This window comes from Dendropsophus ebraccatus, unplaced genomic scaffold (assembly GCF_027789765.1).
Source record: "Dendropsophus ebraccatus isolate aDenEbr1 unplaced genomic scaffold, aDenEbr1.pat pat_scaffold_1452_ctg1, whole genome shotgun sequence".
Lineage (NCBI taxonomy): Eukaryota > Metazoa > Chordata > Amphibia > Anura > Hylidae > Dendropsophus > Dendropsophus ebraccatus.
The window spans coordinates 10,197-37,215 of NW_027208873.1; the positions used below are offsets into that span (position 1 = coordinate 10,197).

Sequence of the window (27,019 nt, forward strand, 5' to 3'; positions counted from 1 at the left end):
CAAACCCTCCGCGACACTTCTTGGGGGGGGGGGGGATTGGTCCAGAGTCACTTCTTACTTTTATAAGTATTACGTCTGTGTCGAGAGGTGCACCCGGTGCGAGGAGGCAGCTAGTCCATACTGGATCGAAGGTCTGAGGTCCAAGCTAAGATTTTGCGGGAGCAGTGCCGGTGATACCCCTACCTTGTTGTGGTCCAGAGTCAGATGACTAGGAAAATGCAAATGAGACGGTTACTGAAACACATTCGCAATCCTGTCAGTGGTTGCAGGTCTGCAGTTACATACAAGGTTAGTGATCTGTGAATGGGACCTAAGGATGGATTCACACATGCAGGATCTGCTGCAGATTTGCAGATATCAAAGTAAAGGCCCTATTACACGAAGCGATTATCAGCTGTATTCGGCCCATATCAGTCATTGTGGCCGATAATTTGTTTAATAGAAGACAACGGTCAGCCGACATGCACAATGTCTTTGGCCAGGCTGAAACGGCAACGATCAGCCTAGGAATGATCTGCTGCTGTCGCTCCGTGTAATACTAGTGGTGGCAGCAAACCGCTGCTATCTTCTCTTTCGATCGTGCAGGGAGTCCTCCTGCAGCGCCCCCAGACCCCCCTGTATTTATCAGCTTGCTGTGTAATAGCGCCGGTAGGAGGCAGGGAACAAGGAGCAAGTAAGCGCTGACCTGACAGGTCGGCACTCGCTTGTTCCAGCTGATCGCCATGTGTAATAGGGTCTTAATTGAATGCATGCATCAATCTGCAGCAGATTCTGTATGTGTGATTGCATCCTTGAACCACAAGTGTCCCCTCTTTGGTCGTTCAAAAAGTTGGGAGGTATGGACATGTCATCTATATTTAAAGCCAGAAGGGAATGGAGGAATGGAATTTCCTCCTAATGCTCTCTTGTGGCTTAGCCATATAGCAGAGTGGTGGTCCTTTTTACTGCACCCATAGAATGCCGACGAGATATTGAGTAGTTCTTCAAAATTTGATACTATAGGCTTGAATTTCGGAACTCTCCTGAATACTGCTCCTACCAGTGAGTGTAATACTTTTCCGTTTAGATATGAATGCTTTTATATTCCTTTGTCTCTCCCCTTTTTTTGTCTAGTCTATACCATGTCTCTTTGTGTACCCCGACCTCCTTTTATTTCCTGTCAAAGCTACAAGAGGAATTAGCCTGGATAGAACAAAGATACCGGAAGGTCTACGCATTCCATCTCACAGTGCAGGTGACACCGGGACACCCTTGGACACTTAGCTTCACCCAGGTAACCACAGCTGGGGCTTGTATCACCCTATTAGGACAGAAAACTCAACACTGTAGGGCAGAAGGTGGTCAGACACAAGTCTAAACACAGGTACAAGTTAACTTCTCACTCTCAAGTCTCAAGTATTCTTCTCAAGTTCTGGCAAAGCACAGTACTACTTTGGGTTGGGACTCCCTTGACAAACTCCTCTCCTCTACACTGGTCCACTGTACTCTAAACTCTCCAAGCACGCTACAACTACCTCTGTTGTAGTCAGCACTTTTAATTATCTCTGCAGCACAGACCCAGTTGAGAACTGTTGTGGTGAGCCCCCGGATGATGTTGTAGCAGTGGGACAGCCGGTCACTTGCTAGATGGATGGATGGCCGAGATACAACCGGACCTTAGGGTTTTGTCACGTGATGCCAGAGGCTGGTTGTACCCTTTTTCCCTTCTGGTTCGGTGTCCTGTCAGGTTGCTGCCGGGTCCCATGGGATGTTATAGTCACAGGTGGCCAGAGCAGTGTAATGACCCTTCCGAATAGTGGTAGGAACCGCCACCCACAGAAATGGGAGATGTCCCAAGGTTGCAGTATAGGTGCTGTGCAGGTGGTAATGAATAATCACAGACTCAGTTGATAACGTTGACTTGGTTTACTACTTGTTAATGTGCAGCAGGTAATACAACGAATCTTGAGATACACTTGATACAGTTCCAATAAATACACGAACATAGAACCACCAGATCTGCGGGATAAGTGCTGAGTAGGATGTAGTAGAGTTGATTAGGTTGTACTGAGGTAGCATAGTAGAGAGGAGAGTGCCGTGAAAATCTCAACCCAAGTAGCAATGTGCAAGGTTGGAGTGCATAAAAGAACACTTGAAGAAGAAAAGAATCTATGCCTGTGTATTGACCTTTCCTAGTCTTCACACCACCTTATGCACACAACGTGTTGGTGCTTCACGAAAGAAGTTTGTAAGCGGGCTCTGTCCTGCGTACTACCCATGCAGGGTACTCACTAAGGCTACGACTGGTTAGGGGGACCTGGCAGGGGCCAGGGCCCAGGCAAAGCCATTGTGGAGAGCTATCTGAGCTGCATCCTTTCCCCAGAATCTAACTAAGACTCCTCCCTCACCCAAAGGACTAACTTCCTAACCAGCATGTGAGATGCGCTGTGGTTGGTTGGAAAGAGTGCAATAGAAGAGTGTATAGGAGAGAGGGATAGAACAGAAGAAAGTAAAGATCCTTCTGGTTCACAGAATCTGGTATACACAAATACAGTAACCCTGGGAGACACTTCAGCTGTGCAGCTTCCACACTTCAGTTATATAACACAGCGACATCTAGTGATCATCTCCAGTAACACTTCAGCTGCAATAAGATACAAAAAGTACAGACTTTTACGAAGGGTGTGGATAATAGTAACACCCCTAGTGGGACACCACACTCACCTGAACAAAAATTATCTATTGCTGCTAAAGTGTTCTGTATTATCCAGAGACTGCTCAGTAAAGCTGTTCTATTTATTCAATGGGACTTAGTCATCTCTTCCTCAGCACCAGCACTTAGGCACATCCACTACACACCTTGGGTCATTTTCCCATTTCTGTGGGTGGCGGTACCAATAGTCCAGGTGGGTCGATTGCCACTCAGGACTACCGTGACAAGAGCCCAAGGGACCCATCACAGCCCAGAAGGTAACCGACCATTTCAGGGGAGTACAGCCAGCCACTGTACAAAGCAGGTACCAACATCACACCTGTGTACTGGATTAGCACTGGCATCACGACATTACCATCACTGGCTGAGCTGTACAACTGCACCAACCAATAGAAGTGGCGTCACTAGTAACATTACAGCCCGTCACCGGTCGAGTAGTAGAGTACACCACGTATGCTCATTAGCTTAATTAGTTTGAAGAAAAAGAAGCAGGAAAGCAACGTGACCTATCATCCAGAGCGTTACCAGGACCAAGAGGTATGAAAATCTTTATTACGGGGTAGGGTGCTTTTTTACCGGTCCCCAGCGTGACAGGTTCCCTTTAACATCTGAGTTCTACAAGACCTTAAGGATGCTTTGGTTCCTTCTTGACCAATGTATCAATGACTGTTTTTACTTGGGCAAAAACCCTTGGGCCGAAGCCCAGAGCATTAAACCCCTATTATTGCAGTAACCTCACCCCTAAAATATAACTTTTAATAAATGACTAACAAAAGCAGTGCAGAAGTTTAAAAGCACTAATTCAGGTGAGTAGTATCACTGGTCGTCTTTGAAATGGCCCCATTTGAATCAATTGAGCCACTTCACGGAGGGGTGGGAGTTTCCTTCCACTGGGGGGGGGCCAGCCCGCCTCCAATGCTTCACCCCTGGGCGGTGCCTGGGTATTGCACGGCACAGTACGTGGGATTCGGGCTGTGGTTCAAAAAAAGCACCGCGGCACTGGCTTCCCTGTCCGGTGCTATGCTATCCATGTGCAAAACATAAAGTGAATATACTAATGGTACATTCGTTTTAAAGGAAATGTGTCACTTTTTTATTATTTTTGTTCATTTAATTTATTATATTTTAAAAAAATAGACTTTAATTTTTTTTGTAAAATTAACAATAATGTTCTGCACTAGGGGCTGCCATTTGCAATAACATATCTGTGTAATGTCTCCCTGCACGACACATACACAGCCTTAATGGCAGCCCACAGTACTTAGAAGGAAATAGACGGCTCCTGTCTGGCTTGCTATAATGTAGCTGCGAGCTGACATGCGCAGCTCACAGCACAAATGGAGTTAAAGAGGATGCCAGATGCCATACTTCTAGAGCCCCCAGAGAAGGGTGCACCAGTGACCAGCAAACCTCAGCAGCAGGGGCAAAGCTAGGATTCAGAGGGCCCCATAGCAAAAAAATGGAACTCCCAGTCGCAACACATAGAGCACCGTATATATATATTATAGATATATATATAATATATATATATATACATATACTCAGTGATGTGGTCAAAAAATGAAATCTCTTGTGGGCAGAGGCAGTCACAAGAGTGACAGGCACAGCAGAGAGCCACTGTATTTAACTATAAGGGCCCATTAGGAACCTATGGTTAAATACATAGGTGCAGGAGCAGACTGCCTTCTGCTTAACCTCTTATGTACTGCAGTGTGTAAATAACAAAAACCTCACTTACATGCTGCAGCACAAAAAAGGGTTAAATGCAGAAGAGAAGGACATGGCTAGTGCACTGATAACCCCTGACCTCTGCAGGAGCTCTAAAGAACAGAGGTCAGAGGTTATTAGAGCAGTGAAGCAAAGATCTCCTTTTCTTGCTTTTAACCCTTTTTGTGTTGCAGCATGTAAATTAACTTTGGGTCACTTATACACAGCAATACATAAGGAGTTAAGCAGATGGATGGCTCTTATCTTCCCTGTGCATCCCCAGGCCCCATGATAGACTGAACCTAGTCAAGACGGAGGTTACTTACCATATGAGGAGACAGGGGGTTGTGTAGGTCAACCTTGTGGTGTTCTTGGTTAATTACCAAACCTCTGGAAAGGGCTCTTCTGTGGATATTCTCCTGTAGGAGATGGTTTCAGCCTTTCTTCCAGGAGGGCAAGTGAAGGATCTTTGCACACCACATGGACATCTTCCAGGTTATGTTACCCCAGTTCTAAAGGTCATTCGTGGCTGGAGTTTGGGGATGTCGGGGGTCAGGACTCTGTTGAGGAAATTCTTTGACAAGAGGGTCCTGTAAATCAATTTCCAAAAGCTGAGATCTGGAGGTTGGTTTGGACCAATTTAATTCTATCAGGAACCCTTTAAAGATTTGGGACATGGCATGCTGCTGCTTTCATGGGAAACTGTATGTGAGGGACAATCTGAATCTCTGAGGATCGGGGATGTCCCCGGGAGGAGTGTGGAAGCATGCTGGAAAGCATGGAGCATTTTTTTTTAATATTTCCCTTTATTCAGGTGTATAACAGGGTGGGCGCTTACATCGGGTGGCCCAGGTTGGCACGTCTCTCCTATGCTGAATGGGCCTATGGAGCATTCAGAAACTTTGGTGGCTGGGACCGGAGCACTTTCTTCCTAGTCAGCATAGTGGTCAGGTACCACACGTGGAGTGCACGGTGTTTAGTATCGACACAGCAGAAAATCCTCCCCCTGTGGATGAGGTGGTTAGGGGCATACTCGGAGACCTGGTAAAGCTACGTTCTCTGGAGTAAAAGAGGCTGGGGGCTGCAGGGCTTCTTGTCTTTAAAGGGGCTCTACCTTCAAGGTGCCTTAGCCTGCACCTCCTCTCCTGGTATGGGGCTGATGCTGGCACATTAGTCTTTTGTTTTGCAGCTATTAAGGAATATAGGGCTTTCAGGCACTGAACTTAGGCTTTGGTTCTGTTTGGGGCTGAGAAGCTCACAATTGTTTGATTTGTATAGTGCATTATGTATTTATAATATATGTTTTTGTTTGCACCTGGGATTGGGGTTTAGTGTTAGATTGTGTATGAATAATGAATATAATATAGGATGTAACTCAGGATCAGTAATGTAATATATGTAAACAGTGACCCCACCAGCAGAATAGTGAGTACAGCTCTGGAGGATAATACAGGATGTAACTCAGGATCAGTACAGGATAAGTAATGTAATATATGTACATAGTGACCCCACCAGCAGAATAGTGAGTGCAGCTCAGGATGTAACTCAGGATCAGCAAAATCATTCAATATGTTTTGTATGTACAATGACGTCCAGCAATATTCATTTTGGCGACGTTATTGTCAATTCACCCTATATAATAAAGTAGGAAGCAGCAGAGTGATGACATTATTGAATCTTTATTAGTCTAGACAAGCAGAGCAGAGTGGCCAGTGCATGGGGCTGGCTGAAAAAAACGCATGTGGAGAGAAAAAAAGAAAACATACGCAAGGAAAAAGAAGATGCTCATTGGCTACATTCAGAGTCAAACTGAACCCCTGGACCCACCTTAGGACAAAGAGTGGGGGTACCCCTCTGTGCATGCAAGAACGAGTTTCCCAATGTGGCCGGGCGAGGATGGTGATGATGAAAAAGAAAAACAAGTACATGTGCCACACAAAGGGTTAACCATGGTACTATAGTCAGAGAGATGTCACAGCACGTAATACACACCAGTAGCTCCCATTACCGTACACCTGTATGACCCACCAATCATTTACATACAGATGTTCTAGAATCCAGGAAACACTATCTTTATGTAAGGAACCTTCACTTGCCATGGGACTACAACCCTCAGCCTCCCTAGTCAATCAACCAATGAAAAGTGGCTGGCTTCCATTTCCTCTCGTATTAGGATTATACATTATAGTTAAAGGATGCTGCTTCATTCCCAACTTCTTGGTGCAAAACTGCAATTTCCAGCATGCTCTGACAAGCCATGATGGGAGTTGTAGTTTTGCAAAGTCAGTGCAGCCACAGGTGGGGAACACTGCTTTATAGCATACAATTTCATGTATCTGCAGCTTACTTTAAATAGTGATGATTTCAATCCTATCATTTTTGTACGCAGCTCCAGTGCAGGCCTATGTGTCTCTGTGGTCACTTATGTGTTGCTCCACTCTCTGCAGCATGTGGAAAGAATTAAAGGGGTTATCCAGGATAACTCTTGTCATCAATGATAGTGAAGCTTAGATCCACTGGAAATAAATGGAGTTGTAAGACTACACACAACCTGATGATTGTGGTAGCGCTGTTTTTCTTATCTTGGATAGCCCCTTTTACAGACATAGCAGTATCAGATTCCATGAGCATCCCCCACTGCGGCAGAAGCCAGTTATCTCTGTGTGGCAAGGCTTTACCGGCATAATGGCAATCGTCATTTTGCAACAGCTGGAAAGCCAATGGCTCCCGATCCCTGCTGTATGACATGGATGCCTCTGTAAAGAACAGCAGAGCGGACTGTGCTAATCCATTCAGCAGAGGCGTATATGTAAAATGTATAGGGCTAGAATTATTCAATCGACATGGAGATCGCACTGCATCTTATTCGATGGATGTGACTTTGCCACCACTGACCTCAAGGTCAGTTTTTGCTATTTCTCTGCAATTTGCTGTCACATGACGCACTGCTGCGTAGCCGGGCACTCTTTTAGCCTCCATTGGCAAATAGGGGCCTAAATGCAATGTAAAAGAAAATTCCTCTGATTGTAGCAAATCTCTTTATACCCTATCGGCAAATACTGCAGTTTACTTACCGTCCATGTTCAGCTCCATTTACCAACAAATAAGCTGCTAACCAGCTCCCTCTAGTGGACAGAATGGTAACGACATGACCAGAGCAACTTTTCTACACAAAGGATCTATATATGTTTTTGTGTTTACAAAGTTTAATCCAGAGCAAGAGAACGTGTGATTCAAAGCAGGGACCAGTACAGACTGGAACGGACTCCGTGAGTTTCTTCCCCCATTCCCCCCCACATCAATAATAGACACACACGCTGGTCTTAACAGGAATCACATGCATGATGAAGTTATAATGTAACAGGACAGGAGGATGATATAACACAGAAATGGAAAGACCACGTTTTGCAAAATAATTTGTGACCAGAGGAGGGCAAAGAGGAGAGTGTAAATCACAGACATAGGGGTCAATGCCACATGTAGATGCATGATCAATAGGATAAAACTGATATGTCAATCACATAAAGGTTGAAATCTGCATGCAAACATGGCGTCAGGGAACAGTTTTTGCAATCTCCCAGTACGTAAGTGCAGGGTCACTACTAATATTCATGAAGATGCAATTCTATCGAGCCGCTAGGATGCAATGACAACACAGGGATAGCAATGGTCACTAGTGAACGGGCAGGCTGCTTTATTCTCATGATATGGATCCCTCCACAGGGAACAGGCTACACATATATATATATCTATACATACATATATATATGTACACACTGTGCTGCCCAATAACATCACAGTTGCACACATACACACAACCTCCTCCCATGCCATTTACAGCCATACTGTACTGCAAGTCGTAAAGCAGTGCTCCCCAACCTGGGGCTCTCCAACTATAGCAAAACTACAACTCGCCTTATTCCCTGACAGGCTTAGAAAAACTACAACTCCCAAGATGCCCAAACAGGCTTTCCGTTGCAAAAATATTCCCATCATGTCCTGGCAAACTGCTACTTGGTTTGGTTTGCAAGTCTGGAACTCTCATTATGCCCTGGCAGCCTCCTTCTTTTAAAGTGACAGTTCCTATCATGCTCCAACAGTCTCTAGGTTGTAAAATTATTATTAATTATTATGTCCTGGCAGCTGACATGATGTAACAGCTGGAGAGCCACAAGTTGGGGAACAGCATGGTGCAAAGCAGTAAATGAAGCAATTTGGCAAAAAGGGCAGGTGGGTATAGTGGCATAGCTCTCATACACAAAACAAAATGCCAACATGGATGGAGACGGTCAGATGATACCGAAGGGGGCTGCAAATGGTAAATGTCAGCGCTGTCCATAACAACCAATCACACAACAGCCTTAAAGGTAAAGGGCTGAAAAAGCAGCTTCCTGATTGGTTGTTATGAGCTAGGCTTAACTTCATGGATTGTCGCACTGATTGGGATTATAGGGTCCACAGGGTTGAAATGACCCTTAAAAAAAATCCTTCGTCATACAGGGCAGTTTGACGTACAATAATCTCTTTCATTATTGTTTCAGGGCAATGCGGAGCAGATATCTGGCCAGAGGGGGGGGTGGCAGAGTACACTTATAAACTACAGGTATATAATGATACAGGGGTACAGTGGACTGGCCGAGAAAAATTAAAATAAAATAAAACAGATAAACAAAGAAAATGAAATTGAGGAGGAGGAAAGGGTGGAAGTTACGTTGTAGCTCGCGTTAAAAGGTACAGATACTGAAAGAGTCATCTCAGTCCCAAGCCTACAGGCGGCACCACAAAGTCTATTCAGTTTCTTTTTTTTTTTTAACGTGTTTCAAAGTTACTTTTGGGATTTTTTTTTTTTAGTTTTTAAAATTTTTTTTTTTTTTAGATCAGTTCTAGTCAAAGTTGAAGTGACGTCCTTACTGTTTGCTTCGAGTCTGGCGTTCCTGAAAGACACAAGGAAAGAGGAGAAGAGCCGTGAATAAGTAAGGATCTGGAAGGAATGAGTCTCCATCTTTACTAAAGACAAGAGAATCTGCAGTGAGATCTGGCCGATCTGAATCTAATATACTGGCCGGTGATTCGTTCAGTCTTGTAAAAGTTATAAGTGCCTGATTCTTAGGATCCTATTAGTCGAAGCAATTTTTAATTTTATTTTAGGGTCAGCACAAAAGATGCGATCGACGACGTACAAAAGAATTTCCGTTAGTCGTTTGATCGTTGCCTGCATATTTAAATGATTTTTCATATGATAATCTTTCAGTGTAATAGGGTTCTTAGGCTGCACACGTCCATTATATACGGTCCGTGCAGACTGTATACTATGGACTAGACACCGGAACTCCCAGCATGCTAAATCTCAGCTCTACTGTACTGACATGGCTGTGTCAGTACAGTAGCGCAAAGATTTAAAGTGATATTGTTATACCCCTTACTCTATATGCGGTTCTCCACACCAACTGTAAGCTTTGATTCTGCACATTTTACATATACAATATATATACATAAACATTTGGATTTTTTCACTGAAGGACGTTCTTCGCGTGTGTGTATGTGTGTGTGTATATATATATATATATATATATATATATATATAAAACGTGTCTGTCTTTTTTTCAGCTGTAAAATCGCTTTACTGCATTGGTGGACAGTGTCACATAGGCGGGGCTTCACAGCAACAGGGAGATGGAGATGGGGCCTAACTGCTGTGAAGCCCTGCCTGGGAGACACCCTTAACCAAGGAAATGAGGGGGTGACAGTATCACTTTAAAGGGGTTATCCAGCCCTACAAACACATGACCACTCTCCCACAGACATCCCCACTCTTGTATCCAGTTCAGGTGTGGTTTGCAATTAAGCTCCATTCACTTTAATGGAACTAAGTTTCCAAACCTGCACCCAAACTGGAGGCAAGAGGGAGGATGTCTGTGAAAGAAAGAAAATGTTTTTGTAGTGCTGGATAACCCCTTTAAGGGCCCTGTTACATGGACTGATCGTGTTGTTTCATCCTGACTAAAAATCGTCTGCAGAGTGCATCGTAACACATAACAGTGATGTGCGGCGGCAGCTGATTTATGTGTACAAAAAAAACACAACATTATACATCCCTGTCCATGCTCCCTGGTGTTCTTCTTGCTTCTGGCCTCTGCCAGCTCCTCGCTGGAACTTCTGAGCTGGTCTCTGAAATGACAGGATGCTCAGCCAATTGCTAGGTGGGACAGGACTGTGTCGCGGACAGTGATTGGCTAAGCGGCCTGTCACTTCAGAGACCATCTCAGAAGTTCCAGTGGTGGCTGTACAGAGCCGACAGAAGCGTGAAAAACACAGGGAGTGTTGAAAGTATGCATATTGGGGGAGATTTATCACACATGGTGTAAAGTGAAACTGGCTCAGTTGCTCCTAGCAACCAATCAGATTCCAGCTTTCATTTCTCACAGACTCTTTGGAAAATGAAAGGTGGAATCTGATTGGTTGCTAGGGGCAACTGAGCCAGTTTTACCTCACACCATGTGTGATAAATCTCCCCCATAGTCTATTATTTAAGGCAAGGGCTGCACGGACATCGCTAGTAACATCTGTGCAGCCCCTGCCGCATGATTTTTGAGCCGTGTAATAGGCTATGTTTTGCTATGTTCGAAATATTGGGCAGTGTATTACGGCTTTAACTCTTATGCAGCTTACAGCACCATAATGAATGATGATGCTGGGAGTTCTAAGGTCCCATCTGTAGTATGCAGTTGGCTTTACTGCTGCTAGGTGACTGCTGATGTGTATGTGTAATGTGTATGGTGGCCTACTGACAGATGATGTCGGGGGGTAGGAAGGATCAGACAAGTATATTTTTGCCAGATCATTCTGTGCTCACTCATATAAGTCTGACAGGGATTTACTCCAAGTACATAAATGCTGAGCTTCAGCTCCACATCGGGCTACAGGTCTGAAATCTATGAACAAAAGAAGCTGACGTGAAGCTGACAGCCCCAATGACTTATTTGGGCAGGGCGGAGTCATTTTTTTGACTACGTTCTGTCCATCTGCCCAGATACTTCTTTTGTGCAGGACTTCCATTAAGAAGGAAGGACATATAATGATAGAGGGCTCACATTTTATTACCTTCTTTATACAGGAAATCTACGGAGGAGAGCATTGAAGGGGTTGTTCAGACTTAGAAAAACATGGCAGCTTTCATGCCTCTCCTGTCCTCAGTTTGGGTGTGGGTTTTGTAGCTCAGTTCTACTGAAGTGCATGGTAAATTGTAAGATCACACACAGACTGAGGACAGAGGTGGTGCTGTTTTTGAAAGAGAGTAGCTGTGTTTTTGGGGTTTTTTTTCCTTTAAAATCCTGGATAACCCTTTTAAACTTGAATCAGACTAGAGAAAGCAATGCAGGTGAGATGTAAGGAATGAACCAGTAACCGTCTCTTTACAGCACATATGGCACCAGACCGCACTGTGCCACCACTGCTCCAAGCTTGGATAATTTACCTTCCGTACAAGTCTTCTCCCTCTCTTTTGCTAGCAGTTCCTCTCTCTGATGCCACTGCCATTCTATGCAAATAAAGGGGGAGAAGACAGATTAAGCAAGTCTTCCAGCAGAGTAACATCACAGTCCTCTCCCCTCGAGGAGGGATAAGCTTCATACATGTTGTTCTACAGATATTCACATAGGCAGATTGTATACAGCAAAATTACACATAATCCAGCATCCTAATACACCCACATACATTATACTAGACTACGTCGTCTTCTGTGACACTTTGACTATGTAGCAGTCTACATACACATCAACCCCCAAAAGAGAGGCCATGCCCAGCACCACGTGTGCCAGGGTAGTAGGTACAGGTCTGGTAATCCAGGATGGAACTATTGATCCCAGACTGGATTATCAGTATTTCCAGACTATTAGGTGCTTGTCTTTTACTGCATCAGTACTGGACACTAATGGTGCATTTACACAGGCAGATTTATCTGATTTTTGAAGCCAAACCAGGAATGGATTTGAATAGAGAAGAAATCTCAGTTTTTCCATTCTGACATGTTCTCTGTTTATAGTCTGTTCCTGGCTTTGGCTTCAAAAATCTGCCAGAAAAATCTGTGTTAAGGCAGCCCAACCAAGGAACTACATTATGAGAAATTCCCATATTGAAGGGATCAACTAGAACCTATGGCACCATAAGTAGGGAGATACTATAAGCTACAGACCTGTCACACCTTTGGCACCTAGCCTGAGGGTACCAGCATGATGCATTGGGATCACATTTCATTACCTTCTCTTTAACGGAAATCTGCGGAGGAGAAGTGTCTGTTCCTGAACTTTATGTAATAGAATAAAAAAAAAAAAAAAAAGAGTAACATCCTGATGATAAAGGCTTATTCCCATGTTCTGTGAAACACGGAATCCACGGACAGGGAAGTCCTGTAATGGAGTCTTTCCCCGCCCGGCATTACTTATCAATATAATGCCGGGAGCGAGGAAAGTGTTTGAATCTTTGTGGCACTGTAATGAAGCAGCTGCGCTGTGCTACGGACCGTCATGGCAAGGCATATGTATATACACTCTGCTGTAAATATATATGAATAAAATAACATATTGATGTGTATATAAACCGATCAGCCATAACATTAGAACCCCTGCTAATATTGTGCAGTCATCCTTATGTTCTTCTGACCCATCTAGGCCCCGACCCCATAGACCTGTGATGTCCTCTGTGGTATCAGCAGCAGTTCCTATAAGGTGTGAGGTGCAGCTTTCATAGATCACATAATCGATCAGGACTGAGGTGCGGCCTCCATGGATCCCACAGATAATTGATCAGGACTGAGTTACCACCTTAATCTCTTTGTCCTGCTCCTCATTCCTGAAGTCTGCAGTGTGGCCCCACAGGACATTATCTGCTGCCATCATGGGGAGGATTTGGTGTGTACAATAGTTAGGTAGGTGGTACATGTCACAGTAACATCCACATGATGCCAGCAGAACATTGCCCATCACACTGCCACGTCATCATCTTCTTCCCAAAGTGCATTCTGGTGCTATCTCCTTTCCAGCTAGGTGATGCATTCAGCCGTCCACAGGATGGAGAAAGTCAAGCGTCAAACCAGGTGCCTTCTTCTATTGCTCCATGCTCCACTGCTGTTGGCCATGGTAGACACTAGTAGTGGTGGACAGTCATGTACTCTGAGTGGCCTTTGGGGCTTTATACACAACAAGCTGCCATGTCCTGTGTAATCTGACCCCATTCTATCATAGCCAGCAGGGGGTGTTTCAGCAGTTTGCTTTACAGCAGCACTTATGTGGGATCAGACCAGATGGGCTATTCTTCATCAATGAACCTTGGGTCCCCAGTTTTCCTTACTTGGACCCTGTTGGTCGGTCTCATCCACTACATACCAGGACACCCCACAGGACCACATGATCCCACCCCAGCATTCACACATCACTACCCCGCTCTTGTCACCGTCACTAGGATATACTTGCACTTTTTTCCTGCTTCCATTAAGAACTGACCAGTCCCTTCACCCTAAAATATCCCACTATATCCCTGAAAGATACCATTGACACCAAATCATCCATTTTGTTTCCTCACCTATCGGTGGCTGTAAAATTATTGCCGATTCTTGCTGGCAATGTATATACAGAAAGAATCCTCCTCTCAGAGAACTCATACAAACCGTGTGATTGTACAGAGCTCCTGATATGCTATCCGTGTATGGGTTTCTTCTGCCATTCATCTACTTACTGATTGTTTCCTAACAGAAAGGCGTACAGAATAGAAACAATCTGAGAAAGCTAAGAGAGGGGTAAAATAATTTGCAAATATTAACACCTCAAGGTTTGCCGTATTAGGTTATATTCCCATGCAGCAGATGTGTTGAAGAAACAACCTGCATGAAAGCAATCAATTCTGCTGCAGGTGTATTAACCCTTTAGTGTGTGCAATTAGGTGATATGATGCAGGTTTAGAAGCCAATGACAGAAATGGATAGTGAAAGCGACCTTCAAGGGGTACTACGATCCATGAGTGATGTGGTGTATTGCAGATATATATATAGGTGAGTGCCAACACCATCACTCATAAGTATGAAGGGCACTGTTGCTGCACAGTAGTCATAGGCACTCGCCTGAGGTTCCTTCTTTCTCAGGACTGACGGAAAAGTGATTAATCCAGTAAGCCCTAGGCTAAGAATTATACTCGTAACATGGCCAAAAGACAACCTCAAATACAAATGAAAATTTTTAATATACTCTTAATTCATCACATTTAAATTAAGACTGCAAATCTGCCCTAGCCTATGCCCACTCACACAGGTGCAGGATGGGTCTAGAACAGATGTTCAGCCTCTATGTGCAAACAGAACTATTTGCTTTCACTGACAGCAGGCAGAGTTCTTGATTATTGAAGGCCGCTTTCCGACCAGAGTTTTAAAGGGGAACTTTGGTTAAGATTTAACCCTGTTCAAACCCCACTCATATTCTAATCATGTTTGTAATAGATTTCTATTAGATGAACTGGACGCATCCCGACTCAGATTGGACCAGGAAGTGAGTATTTTCAGCAGCTTCAGGGTGTCCTCCCCTTCCTTTAGAGACAAAGGTCACATAATCTGTCTCTTGTGTTGCCAGCCAAGCTGTCACTCACACCTCTGTAACCCCAGGCACCACACAGTGATCACCTGGTCCCGAGTAGTATAGGGGAAATGGGCCACTGTTTTCTCTCTCACTAATCTATGTAGATACTACTGTTTTTTTGTGCAAAGTAGAAGTACATGAGCCAATGGTGGGCAGATACTACAAGAAAGGGGTGGGTACCCAGCAGTTGGCTCTATGGTGCAATGCATGAAAGGAGATGCAGTTTCCTGGCCGGTGTCATTTGTAAAAGTTTAAATCTGTGGCTAAGAGCAGTGGAGACAAGCAGGTAAGGTGTCAAATCTGTGGGGGATCGGCAAAAGCACCTATATGCTTGTTGTGCATTTTAATTTTTATGGCATAGCGGGGGTTTCCCTTTAAGAATCCATTTACACAGAAAGATTATCTGACAGATTATCTGCCAAAGCTTTGGAGCCAAAGCTAGAAACTGACTATAAACAGAGATCAGGTCATAAAGGAAAGCCTGAGATTTCTCCTCTTTTCAAAACCATTCCTGACTTTGGCTTTATATTTTGGCAGATAATCTGTCAAATAATCTGTGTAAATGGACCCTTAGTCAACACCCGACTGAAGGTCTTGAGGCCTGAAATGAAAGGGCCAGAGATATATTTGATGCTTTCAGTAGAGTTCATCAGACCTACAGTCAGGGCGAGCCTTGCACAATGCTTGTCTGAACCAGACCATATACAGGAAAAAAAATAAATAGCTTTATTTACACTAAATCTGTAAACCTATAAGATAGGCTCAAATGTGATCAACTGCAACACACTTTCTCTACTATGACCCTGCTATGATGTTGGCATCTCCCAGTGTATACCAGGGCTATGCACTCAGCCAACCTCTTCCTGCTTCTGTAACATGAATCGTCTGTCTACAATCACTGTCAGCCATTCTGGTGATTATGGGGCTTCTTTCCAGAGGCTCCTAACCTAAGAGGGCTGTACTAGGAATAAAGTGCACCCCCCTCGATCCTTAGCCCAATAAGTCCACGGCAATTGATCTAGAATGGCAGTGCTCAACAACCAAAGTTCAATTCCCATTGTGCAGCCACAGGTTGAGGATCACTGCTATAGGGTGCCTTCACATGTACAGGATCTGCAGCAGATTTGAAATTAAAGAATCTGCAGCTTCAAATATGCTGCAGACCCTGTATATGTGAACACACCCATAAGGTATACTACATCTTCCTATCCTTCTGGCAGCCTGTAGTTCTCCAGATCCCTGCAGAACCTACGCCAACCTACAATGGGCCAGCTAGCATCCACCTTACTAAAGTTTCTTACCTTCTACAAGTAGGGGAATTCCTTGAGTGTCCATGTTGTTGGAGGGGGAGACATTCAACCAATTCAGTTTGGCAGAATAAATGATGTGTGTGAATTAATAAACATAGCTCAGCGCAAGGAAAAGTAATGTGTTTCCAAAAGGATCTAAAGGACCTAAAAGCAGTAGGCTGCATCTACAATGCATCTACAGGTGCCTTAGGAGGGATTGGTGGGGAAAACCTCATGATACAAACATGAACCCATCTGTCCTGACTACAAAAATGCCTAAAGCCGTAAGGGAAAGCCACTCAGTCTAGGCGCATGCAGCCACAATATCCCACCTTAACTCCCCAAAGCAGATGTCTTCATCATGTGGCCTCCAGCTATTGTAAAACTACAACTCCCAGCAGGACACCCCCAACCTGAAACCATCTGACCCAGCATGATTCAGGAAATAGCACAGTGATTACCATGTGTTCAGAAGTTTACAGCTACACGCTCACATATACCCTAACCAGCACTGTTTTCATATGAGCTGGAAAGCCAATATCTTATATTCTGGAATTTACATTACATAAAAGTGGCCCAATCATTCAAAGTCACGCACAACCATATCCCAGGTCATTATGCGGCCCCTGAATGCTGCGCTTGGGATTAATGTCTTATCTGGTCAGATGTGATGTAATTGTATGATCTCCAAGGATAAAAACTCAGGGTTCATATCCATATCCCCCATCGTGCCTGGACAGCAGAGTGCTGACGTGCTGCTGTTTTGCCTCAGCTTGAGAGCCACAGGTTGGGTACACTAGAGGAAGGATTTAAGAGGATTTGTACTTCATTTACCCATCACTGCCAGCAAGCATTGCTGAATGTCTTGTTTTATTGTTGCCTTATACTTTGTGTCAGAAACAAGAAAAAAAAACAAAAAACATTTTATTGGATGTAGTCAAATACCACCACCCCATATCAGTGCACAGTGGTCTGTTCCATAGGCCCTGCTTGCTGCAGAACAGGCTAATACACACAGATAAAAAGGGGTGGGTCTAGACCACACTGAAAAACATTGAGCGAAGCTGGTTACCTATGGGTTTCTTTTATTCCGTCACTGTATGCAAAGCAGAAACAAATATAGTATGACACACAAACACAGTATAATTGTGCAGGTTCTCCTCTTACACTGAATTAGCAGTAGGATTTATTCCACTTACACTAAACTCTGAGCTACAAGTGACAGGGACCATCAATTTACCTCTGCCCCTATAGACATTCACTGTTTAAGTAGTGTTCCTCATCCCGTAAGAACACGAGCTGTTGCAGAACTACAACTCCAAACATGGGAATTGTAGTTTTGCAACAGATTGTGAGCCACAGTTTGGGGAAAACTGACAAATTTATGTATAATGCAAAATTCTTCAACTTTCAGGTGGTGTTAGATTTATCTAGCAGTGTCACGATCTCCGCTTGCTTCAAGGAGTAACTCAGGATTAGAAAGATTAGCCAATTTCCTCTAAAAAAAAATAATATAATCACCACAACTGTCCCCAGGTTGTGTGTGGTATTATAATTGGCTCCGTTCAGTTCAAAGGATCTAAGCTGCAATACCACCCATGAGAGTGGCAGCGTTTCTGGAAGAAATTAACCATTCTATAACCCAGCAGCTTGGAAACATCTCATGATCACGTCTATCTGACGCAGCCTGTTACCAGGTACACTATAACAGGCCTAGCAGATGTGTCAAATGGACGTAATCATGACAAATATGTAAATGCCTGCTTCCATTCAATGACAGTGTGCAGAGATCTTGCAAATAGATGGAAATTGGAGAATTTGAAGAACTTTCCATTACACAAAAAAAACCTGACTGACAAAACCCATCCAGCCCCTTCCCCTCATCACATTCATACCACTAGCGGAATCAGACAGCGAGAAGGGTTAAGTCTAACGTATTACCTTGCGCACGACCTCTTCCTCCTCCTGGCGCTTCTCATAATGAGAAAAGTCATCAAAGATGGAGGTCGTGTGCTTGTAAGTGGCAATGATTTTAAGCACTAGTTTTGCTTTTTCTAAGGGCACCTCCTGCGTGTCTCGGGAGTTTGTGACCGGTTTATTGTCGTTGTTCTCCAGACGGATATGCCTCAGCTGGTTGTTAGGGACGTCCTTGACAAAGAGCCACTTGACGTCGAACTTGCCCTTCCACTTGTCCTGTGACCAGACACCAGCGCTGGTGCCATAATCGACAGGTGACCGCATCTCGGCCACACCGCAGAAATGTCCACTGCCGTTGACGCTGAAGAGCAAGTAGACGGGGCCTTTGCCGTTCATGGAGCGGAAAGCGCTGTCCAGACGCTTATTGCCATGCTCCGTGCTACACCAGATAGAGTACTTGATGGAACGGTGAATATCGTCCTCGGAGTAACTCTTGATGATGAACACGCGCCCGTTTTTCAGGTTCCAGTCGAAGTCCTTGGGGTTGTAGCTGTGAGAGGCTTTAAGCTTCTCCAACACTGGATGGGAGTCACTACCAGGGACAGCGTGAGGCTGAGCCCCACCCAAGGGATTGCCGTCAGGACCCCCTCCTTGCCCATAGGCAGCGTTCCTATTACGGGGGGCAACCCAGCGGTTCTGTGGGGCTTGCTGCTGCGGTGGAGCTGGAGGGTTTTGGTAAGGGGCTTGGGACAGGGGCGGGGGTTGAGCCGGGATGGGTTGCAGCAGCTGCTGTTGGGGTTGCGGCTGAGGGATGGACTGAGGAGATGGGATCTGCGGAGGCATTGGGGGCTTAGTGACAGGACCCTTATTGTCCCAGGTGCCGATGTCCATGTTATGTTTGATGGGTGGCGGAGGCAGCGCCCCACCAATGATGGTCACTGGCTTAGTTTTCGTTTTAGGCTGTGGTTTGGCAGGTTTGCTGGCTATGGCTGCCCATGAGGTGGGTTTGGAGGGTGGCATGCTTATACTGTTGCCACCATTGCCAGACAGAGCACTTGGCATTCCTACACTGTTCACCACAGATCCCACCGTCTTTACTGCTGATGCAGTCACGTTGCTGCCTATCTTAAGGCCAACCATGCCCTGTTCAATGCTGTTCATGCCGGGGGCTTTATTAAGAGTCTCATTATGAAACCCGGTTTGTCCATCCACAATTGTCCCACCCAAGGAGCTAGGAGGGTAGCTGTAGCTGCCCCCATAGGCAGAGTTCTGAGTCTGCTGACCCTGAGAGCCGCTGGTGCCCCAAGCGGAAAATGCAGGGTTTTCTGGGAAGAAGTTGAAGCGATGTTGGTAGATGTTATTCCCCAGACCCCCTGGCTGTCCAAACACTGCATCGTGCATGAAGTGATGGTCTCCATTGCTGAGCTGTCCATATGGGGTAAGATACGGGATGGGAGGATCCCCACCAGTTGACCATGGCGCCTCACTCAGGGAGTATGGGAAGATAGATGGCGGATAATAGCTGGAGAGGTACGGGTCGGTCATGGAAGGGTAGCTGTTACTCTGTAAGAGCAAAGTGAAGAAAATTAGAAACTATGCAACTTAATGAAGCGCTCAGATCCCAAACCATGAAAAACTCTGAGATTATACATCTATCTAAAACTACAGCTGGATAGTCTTTTCTGATAAGGAGTCAACATATTAGGGTGGGGGTCGTCGTCCAATCCCTGCAGACTCACTGACATGTATAACAAGAGACAACGATCTAACCAATCACACATTAATGGTATCTGCTAAAAAGGCATTTACCAGAAAAACACATCAATTGCTAATAAACATCAGTATTCCTGGGGGTTAATGAGGAATCTATAGGTTTAGGTAAAAATACCTCAACCATTGGAGAGCCACAGGATGGGGAGCTGGAGAGCCACAGGATGGGGAACACTGCTCTAGGTTCTATCCTAAGAATAGGCAATCAGATCTGCAGCTCTTCCTGCTGTTGCAAAACTACAATTCTCATCACGCCTGGAAAGCCAAAGCTGTAGCTATTCAAGCATGATGGGAACTGTAGTTTTGCAGCAGCTGGACACATGTAGCAATCTTTTACTTCCAATTCAAGCCCATATAGGGTAATTTAATGCATTTAAAGGGTTTATCATATTTCAGTAAATAAGGCATTACTGTAATAAAGAACTCAAGATGAATCTATACATCTGGTGCAGATCTATACTTACCTATTCCTCCGCAGCACCACCAGCTCTATAAGCTTCCGGCCTCTTGCAGCTCCTGCCACGTCATGTCCCGGCTTAGAAATGCCCTCTCAGCCTATCAGTGAAAGAACAATGCAAGAACCCGAGGAGAAACAGGAGGCTGATGGCTGTCAAGAGAGCTAGTGATGCTGCGGAAGGATGGGTAAGTATAGATTCTTTATTATGTTCCCCCTACCTGCACCAGATTTATAGATTTGGCTAAAGTAACCCTTTAATGATCTTTAGTTCTCTGTAAGCCACATCATAAATGTAAGTAGTATCAGGACTGTACAGGGTTTAACCCCCTAGACGTAACCAGGTAGGACCTCATAAACTGACAGCAAAGAGATCTTGAAAACAATAAAGAATTAATACACAAGGTCCATTAGACAGTTGCAGATTTACTTCATAATGAAAAAACACTGCAATGTAACACAACTGAGGAAAGTACCCAAAAAGCAAGAAAAGAACCTTCTCTATTCCGGTAGCGATAGAATTACACTGACCTGATTGGATTGCCCGGACAGGTACTGCTCGAAGTCGTTGTCATGGACGCTGTCCTTCTGGTGCAAGGATCCATTTTGAACTGAAATAAGATCATTGTTTGAGCGCCCTAGTGGAAAAACTTTGGGGAGAAATTGAGTTGGCAAACTAACCTGACAAAAGGGGCCTTATAGAGTCTAAGCAGAGGCTGTGAGGGCTTATTTGGGATTAGAACACAGCTACTATCTTCTAAAAACAGCAGCCCCCCCTGCTCAGGTTGTGAGTGGTATTACAACTCAGCTCTATTCATTTAGATGAAACTGAGTTGCAAACCCCACAGCCAAGCTGAGGACAGGAGAGGCGCTGTATCTGGAAGAAAGCGGACATGTTTCTCTACACCCGGAAAAGCCTTTTAAACAGCATATAGCTAAGTAAGTGGCACCAAATAAAGACAAATCTGATTTAAAGCAAACCTGCACATATGATAAATTTTGATAGCTCATAGACTGATCAGTAAATATAGCGGAGAGACCAGATGCAAACCGATGATCAGTGGAGAGGCTGGGAGACTGACTATGAAGTATTGATGGCCATCAAACCTGTAAGACTGGCTATCCCCTTTAACCTTATCCCTAACTTATAATAGGTTTTGCAAACTAGATTGGAGTCTGGATCTTCTATGTATTGGAGTCTAGATGAGAAGGATGAAGAGTAATAGTTACCTTTACTGTCCTGTCCTTTTGGTCTCTGTTGCATGTCCCAGATGAGCATTAAATTAAAGAAAAAGAAAGAAAATGTAAGTAAGACACAGATACATGACCACATCCATATATTAGCGGTCCTCTACTGTGGACAGTGATGTTCTCCTGTGCAGCCCTGCACTACACAATAGGGCACAAAGTGCACAAAGAGGAGCTGCCCATAGGAACCATTCAGGTGACCAAAAAGTTCTCTGATCTAGAACCCAATAGTGCTTATAGTAACGCTTACTTTGTTCTCTCGCACGGCTTTTAATACCCCCATTGTTTGCCCCCACACATCTTACAGGAAACCTAATTTGCACTGGTCTCTGCAATCATATATAGTAGTGGCAATGCCCTATCCATCTGAATTTGGTGACCTATCCTGATGAAAAAAAATATTTTTTGTGGGATAACCGTTAAAGATGCAATGCAAATCCTGCAGCTTCAATCCCATGACAACATTTCCTTTTTCTGATTTGTAACAAGTTTGGTGTCACCACTGAATCATGTGGATCTAAATCACTGTCTACATCCTGGACCTTGGGAATATAAGCATGTGTATGAATATAAATAGTGATTAGGTGAAACAGCAAGTGCTGTCCATAGGGAACTAGCATCAGTGCACCCCCCTAGTTAGTTCTTCTAAAATCAATGATCATTTCTGTATAATGTAGATCTGTGAGGCTGGAATCACCAGTGAGGCGCCCCCTAGCTGGGCAGGCAGTCTTTACAATAGTAACTATAAGCTGCTCCTGGCTGGTTTAGGAATATTGACTAATTTTGTATTTATTTTAATGTTATACAGAGATCAGAAGACAAAATGAACGGTAGACGGAGCAATAGTTTTTATTTTTGCATGGATGTCGTCACAGATGGCGAGACCCCAGCATCTTGGCCGGTTCTGTTAGGTCCAGGTATAGATTTGCTGTCAGGTGTGGCTCAGTAGTAAAAGGTTGAGAAGAGCTGATGTAGATCATCCACACAATGTACAACCTAAAGCCTGCAGGTATATTTTAGTTACATCCTATGACAACACTCCCTTTTCTAATTTGTAACAAGTTCAATTTGCATGGATCTGAATCACTATCCACATCAATGACTACATCCTACCTGAGAATTATATGCACGGTTATTGATATGAATGCTAATTTGATGTACCAGGAAGTTTTTGCCATGGGGAACTCACATCAGTCGTTGAGCTGCAGTGAAGCACATCTTCCAAAAATCAATGATCTTCTTTATAATTTACAACCCGAAATCTGACACTGCACTACACTTATATCCCTATGACAACACCTACATTACTGATTCATAACAAGTTTTGTTTTAGCACCAAAACCACATGGATCTGAATCACCGCTCACATCAATAACTGCATGGATAGTGATGTACCAGGAAGTTCTGTCATAGGGAACAATCACCGCACTTTTAGCCATAGTTAAGCACGCCACAAGGGTATCTCTTCTAAAAACCCATCATGCATGTAACATAAAGAGCCCAATACTTCAGCTACCTCCCTATGGCAACACTTCCTTTCCCGAGGTTGTGACACGTTCAGTCATCAATGAATCACTATCCACAATGGCATCCTACCTGGAACTTATAATGTATGTGCACTGATATGGATAGTGATTAGATATAACAGGAAGTGTCGTCATAGTAAACTTGCGGCAGGCTTTCATCCATAGTCAAGCACGCCGATAGGCCATTTCATCACTGTAATGACACATAGGGTGCCAAGGCCACCTCCTTCTGTATAACCTCTATAGGTTCTAATAGAAGACAAACACCCCCCCCTGAAATTGTCCAGAAATACGTAAGACAGAGATGGCTTTGGCTGTCCGGACATGATGGGAAATGTAGTTCTGCAACAGCTGGAGAGATGGAGGTTCCCCGTCCCTTGCTAAGACCTGATTTTGCATACACAGAAAGGTTTGAAACGAAACAAAGATATATTTAGAAAGGTGCGGATAGCCGAGGAAACCTGGAAACCACCAACCTAGATCTACGATGCCACAAAGTTACAGATCCCCCATTCCCATATGTGGAGGGAACAGCAAGTAACAGACTGTTCTAAGGATAGGTGATCGTTGTGTATTCCTGGGAATTAATCTATATGACTAGGCTTAGGGGGTTGATTCATATTCCTGGAAGCATCTATGGGCTTAGATCAGTGATCCTGAACCCGCAAGTCTCCAGGTGATGCATAACTACAACTCCCATCACAGCCATGATTTATCTGCCATCATGGGGAACCGAACCAGGTGACAAACTCAGCCCTGCTATAGCTATGTGGTAGGAGAGGTGTTATAAATGGATACATTAGGGAGGCGACCATAGGATGGAGATCTTGAAGGATAGTATATACAAGAGGTCACCTGCTACTCCACTTCTCCGAAATAAAATATTCTAGAATTTTCCAACATTCTTATGTTTCAGTTTACAGTCATTATCGAGATCTCTGCTTGCTGGAAGTGAAGAAAAAGCTAAGGATGTAATACTCCTCAGAGCTGAGGGTTTGTGACAAGTGGATGTGATTGTGGATCTCAGACTGATACATTGGAATCATCTAGAAGGTCAAGAGAGGAGGGGGATTGTCTAGACTGGAAACAATGTAACAATGGGAGTTGTGTAGGCTGGAAACAATGCATGATAGGAGTTGTAGTCTGGATAGTTGCAGGTTGGGTAACAGTGTGCTATGTGAGTATACACTTGTCTTCTGCAGAGTATGATGGGGGTTGTAGTCTAGTAATAACCGGATAGTTGCAGGTTGGGTAACAGTGTGCTATGTGAGTTCACACTTGTCTTCTGCAGAGAATGATGAGAGTTGTAGTCTGGTAATAACCGGATAGTTGCAGATTGGGTAACACGGTGTTGTGGGTGAATACAGTTTGTCTAATGCAGGGTATGATGGAGTTGTAGTCTGGATAGTTGCAGGTTTGGGTAACATAGTGGTATGTGAGCATACACTTGTCTTCTGCAGAGTATGATGAGAGTTGTAGTCCGGATAGTTTCAGGTTGGGTAACAGTGTGCTATGTGTGCATACACTTGTCTTCTGCAGAGTATGATAGGAGTTTGTAGTCTGGTAATAACCGGATAGTTGTAGGTTGGGTAACAGTGTGCTATGTGAGGTATACATTTGTCTTCTGCAGAGTATGATGGGGGTTGTAGTCTGGTAATAACCGGATAGTTGCAGGTTGGGTAACAGTGTGCTATGTGAGTATACACTAGTCTTCTGCAGAGTATGATGGGGGTTGTAGTCTGGGGTAGTTGTAGGTTGGGTAACAGTGTGCCTATGTGAGTATACACTTGTCTTCTGCAGAGTATGATGGGGGTTGTAGTCTGGGTAGTTGTAGTTGGGTAACAGTGTGCTATGTGAGCACACACTTGTCTTCTGCAGAGAATTATGAGAGTTGTAGTCTGGTAATAACCGGATAGTTGCAGATTGGGTAACACTTATGTGTGAATACAGCTGTCTTCTGCAGAGTATGATTGGGGTTGTAGTCTGGATAGTTGTAGGTTTGGTAACAGTGTGCTATGTGTGCATACACTTGTCTTCTGCAGAGAATAATGGGGGTTGTAGTCTGGATAGTTGCAGGTTGGGTAACATAGTGGTATGTGAGTATACACTTGTCTTCTGCAGAGAATGATGGGGGTTGTAGTCTGGTAATCACCGGATAGCTGCAGGTTTGGTAACATAGTGGTATGTAAGCATACACTTGTCTTCTGCAGAGAATGATGGTGGTTGTAGTCTGGATAGTTGTAGGTTGGGTAACAGTGTGCTATGTGAGCATACACTTGTCTTCTGCAGAGTATGATGGGGGGTGTAGTCTAGTAATAACCGGATAGTTGCAGATTGGGTAACACTGTGTTATGTGTGAATACACTTGTCTTCTGCAGAGTAATGATGGGGGTATGTAGTTGGATAGTTGCAGGTTGGGTAACAGTGTGCTATGTGAGCATACACTTGTCTTCTGCAGAGTATGATGGGGGTTGTAGTTGGATAGTTGCAGGTTGGGTAACAGTGTGCTATGTGAGCATACACTTGTCTTCTGCAAGAGTATGATGGGGGTTGTAGTTGGATAGTTGCAGGTTGGGTAACAGTGTGCTATGTGAGCATACACTTGTCTTCTGCAGAGTATGATGGGGGTTGTAGTCTGGATAGTGGCAGGTTGGGTAACAGTGTGCTATGTGAGCATACACTTGTCTTCTGCAGAGTATGATGGGGGTTGTAGTTGGATAGTTGCAGGTTGGGTAACAGTGTGCTATGTGAGCATACACTTGTCTTCTGCAGAGTATGATGGGGGTTGTAGTTGGATAGTGGCAGGTTGGGTAACAGTGTGCTATGTGAGCATACACTTGTCTCTGCAGAGTATGATGGGGGTTGTAGCTGTTGATGGAGGAAGGTTAGGGAACACTATTGTAGAAAGTGAGCAGGTACCAGTAAGAACAGACTGAATATGACATCTGCTGCTCCGCTAACTCAGTTATACATAAGTCTGTAGAACATAAGTTAGATCAGGTATACACAGGTCACTACCTCTGCTTGCTGTAAGGAATAGCACTGCCCCGTGCAGATTAGATGCATCGCACCTGTACTGATCCTCTGGAACAGTCTCTCAAGCCGGGATCAGCATCAGATGTGCTGCTCCAGAAGGCGCCTCCCTATTCCCTGACAGCCAGCAGAGATCCTAGAGGCAATGCGGGGCATGGGGAGACTACTGTGGCGGCCGGCATCCCCGGCTCTCAGGGTTACAGAGAGGGAGCTGGGGCGGGATGGAGGGAGGGGGCCGGGGTACGGGACGGAGGGAGGCCGCGGCGTGGAGCGGGCTCCGGGCGCCGCACATCCTGCTCACCTGCGGGTCCACGCTTGTGGCAGACATCATTCATGAAGAGCGGATACGGAGAATCCACACGGTCCGGAGGGGGAGGGGACGGGCGGCTCACTACAGGCCGGGGCCCGATCAGCGGGTACAGGCCGCAGGCGATCACTCGGTGCAGGCTTCGGTCCGGGAGCGCCGGGCTCTCTGTGTCACTGTCCAGGCACGTTCGGGAAGGTTCGCGCACGCTCAGAAGCCGGGGCCCGCTCGGTGTCTCGGTTCAGGCCTGGCCCGGGAGTTACAGGCTTCCACACTCACCAATGGCGGCGGGGACTGGGCAGTAGTGCGGCTGACGTCAGCACCAGCGCATTGCATGCCGGGGACGGGAACTAGCGCGCAGGCGCCTCTCAGGCCAGTGGCAGTCAGCGCGTGCTCCCAGCGGAAGGACGTCATGCGTGGGAGCGGAAGCGAGAATGTGAGAACGGCCCACCACGTGATT

General features: G+C 44.9%; 1 protein-coding gene across 3 annotated transcripts; it reads right to left on the reverse strand.

Annotated features, from left to right (window-relative positions):
- Positions 1-7,722: 7,722 nt before the first annotated feature.
- On the reverse strand, positions 7,723-26,731 carry LOC138775275 (YTH domain-containing family protein 1-like). Of its 3 annotated transcripts, none has more exons than XM_069955881.1 (6): positions 26,557-26,731; positions 21,679-21,703; positions 20,980-21,059; positions 18,249-19,787; positions 11,874-11,936; positions 7,723-9,333 (listed from the first exon to the last, which is right to left on the reverse strand). In XM_069955881.1, the coding sequence occupies exons 1-5, from the start codon at positions 26,584-26,586 to the stop codon at positions 11,904-11,906; spliced, it is 1,707 nt and encodes a 568-aa protein (XP_069811982.1). In that variant the 5' UTR covers positions 26,587-26,731; the 3' UTR covers positions 7,723-9,333; positions 11,874-11,903. The 3 variants fall into 3 exon arrangements, with proteins under 3 accessions (XP_069811982.1, XP_069811979.1, XP_069811980.1); XM_069955878.1 differs by having other exon boundaries at positions 20,980-21,098; XM_069955879.1 differs by lacking the exons at positions 7,723-9,333; positions 11,874-11,936 and having other exon boundaries at positions 17,993-19,787; positions 20,980-21,098.
- Positions 26,732-27,019: the final 288 nt, after the last annotated feature.

What these genes read in the sequence shown, in the direction of transcription:
- LOC138775275 (XM_069955878.1), bottom strand. Translation starts at nt 26,586, where the DNA reads ATGATGTCTGCCACAAGCGTGGACCCGCAG. An exon ending in TGTCCGGGCAATCCAATCAG is followed by an intron (nt 19,788 to 20,979) that starts GTCAGTGTAATT and finishes TTGCTCTTACAG; the next exon opens with AGTAACAGCTACCCTTCCAT. An exon ending in AGGAAGAGGTCGTGCGCAAG is followed by an intron (nt 11,937 to 18,248) that starts GTAATACGTTAG and finishes TTATTTGCATAG; the next exon opens with AATGGCAGTGGCATCAGAGA.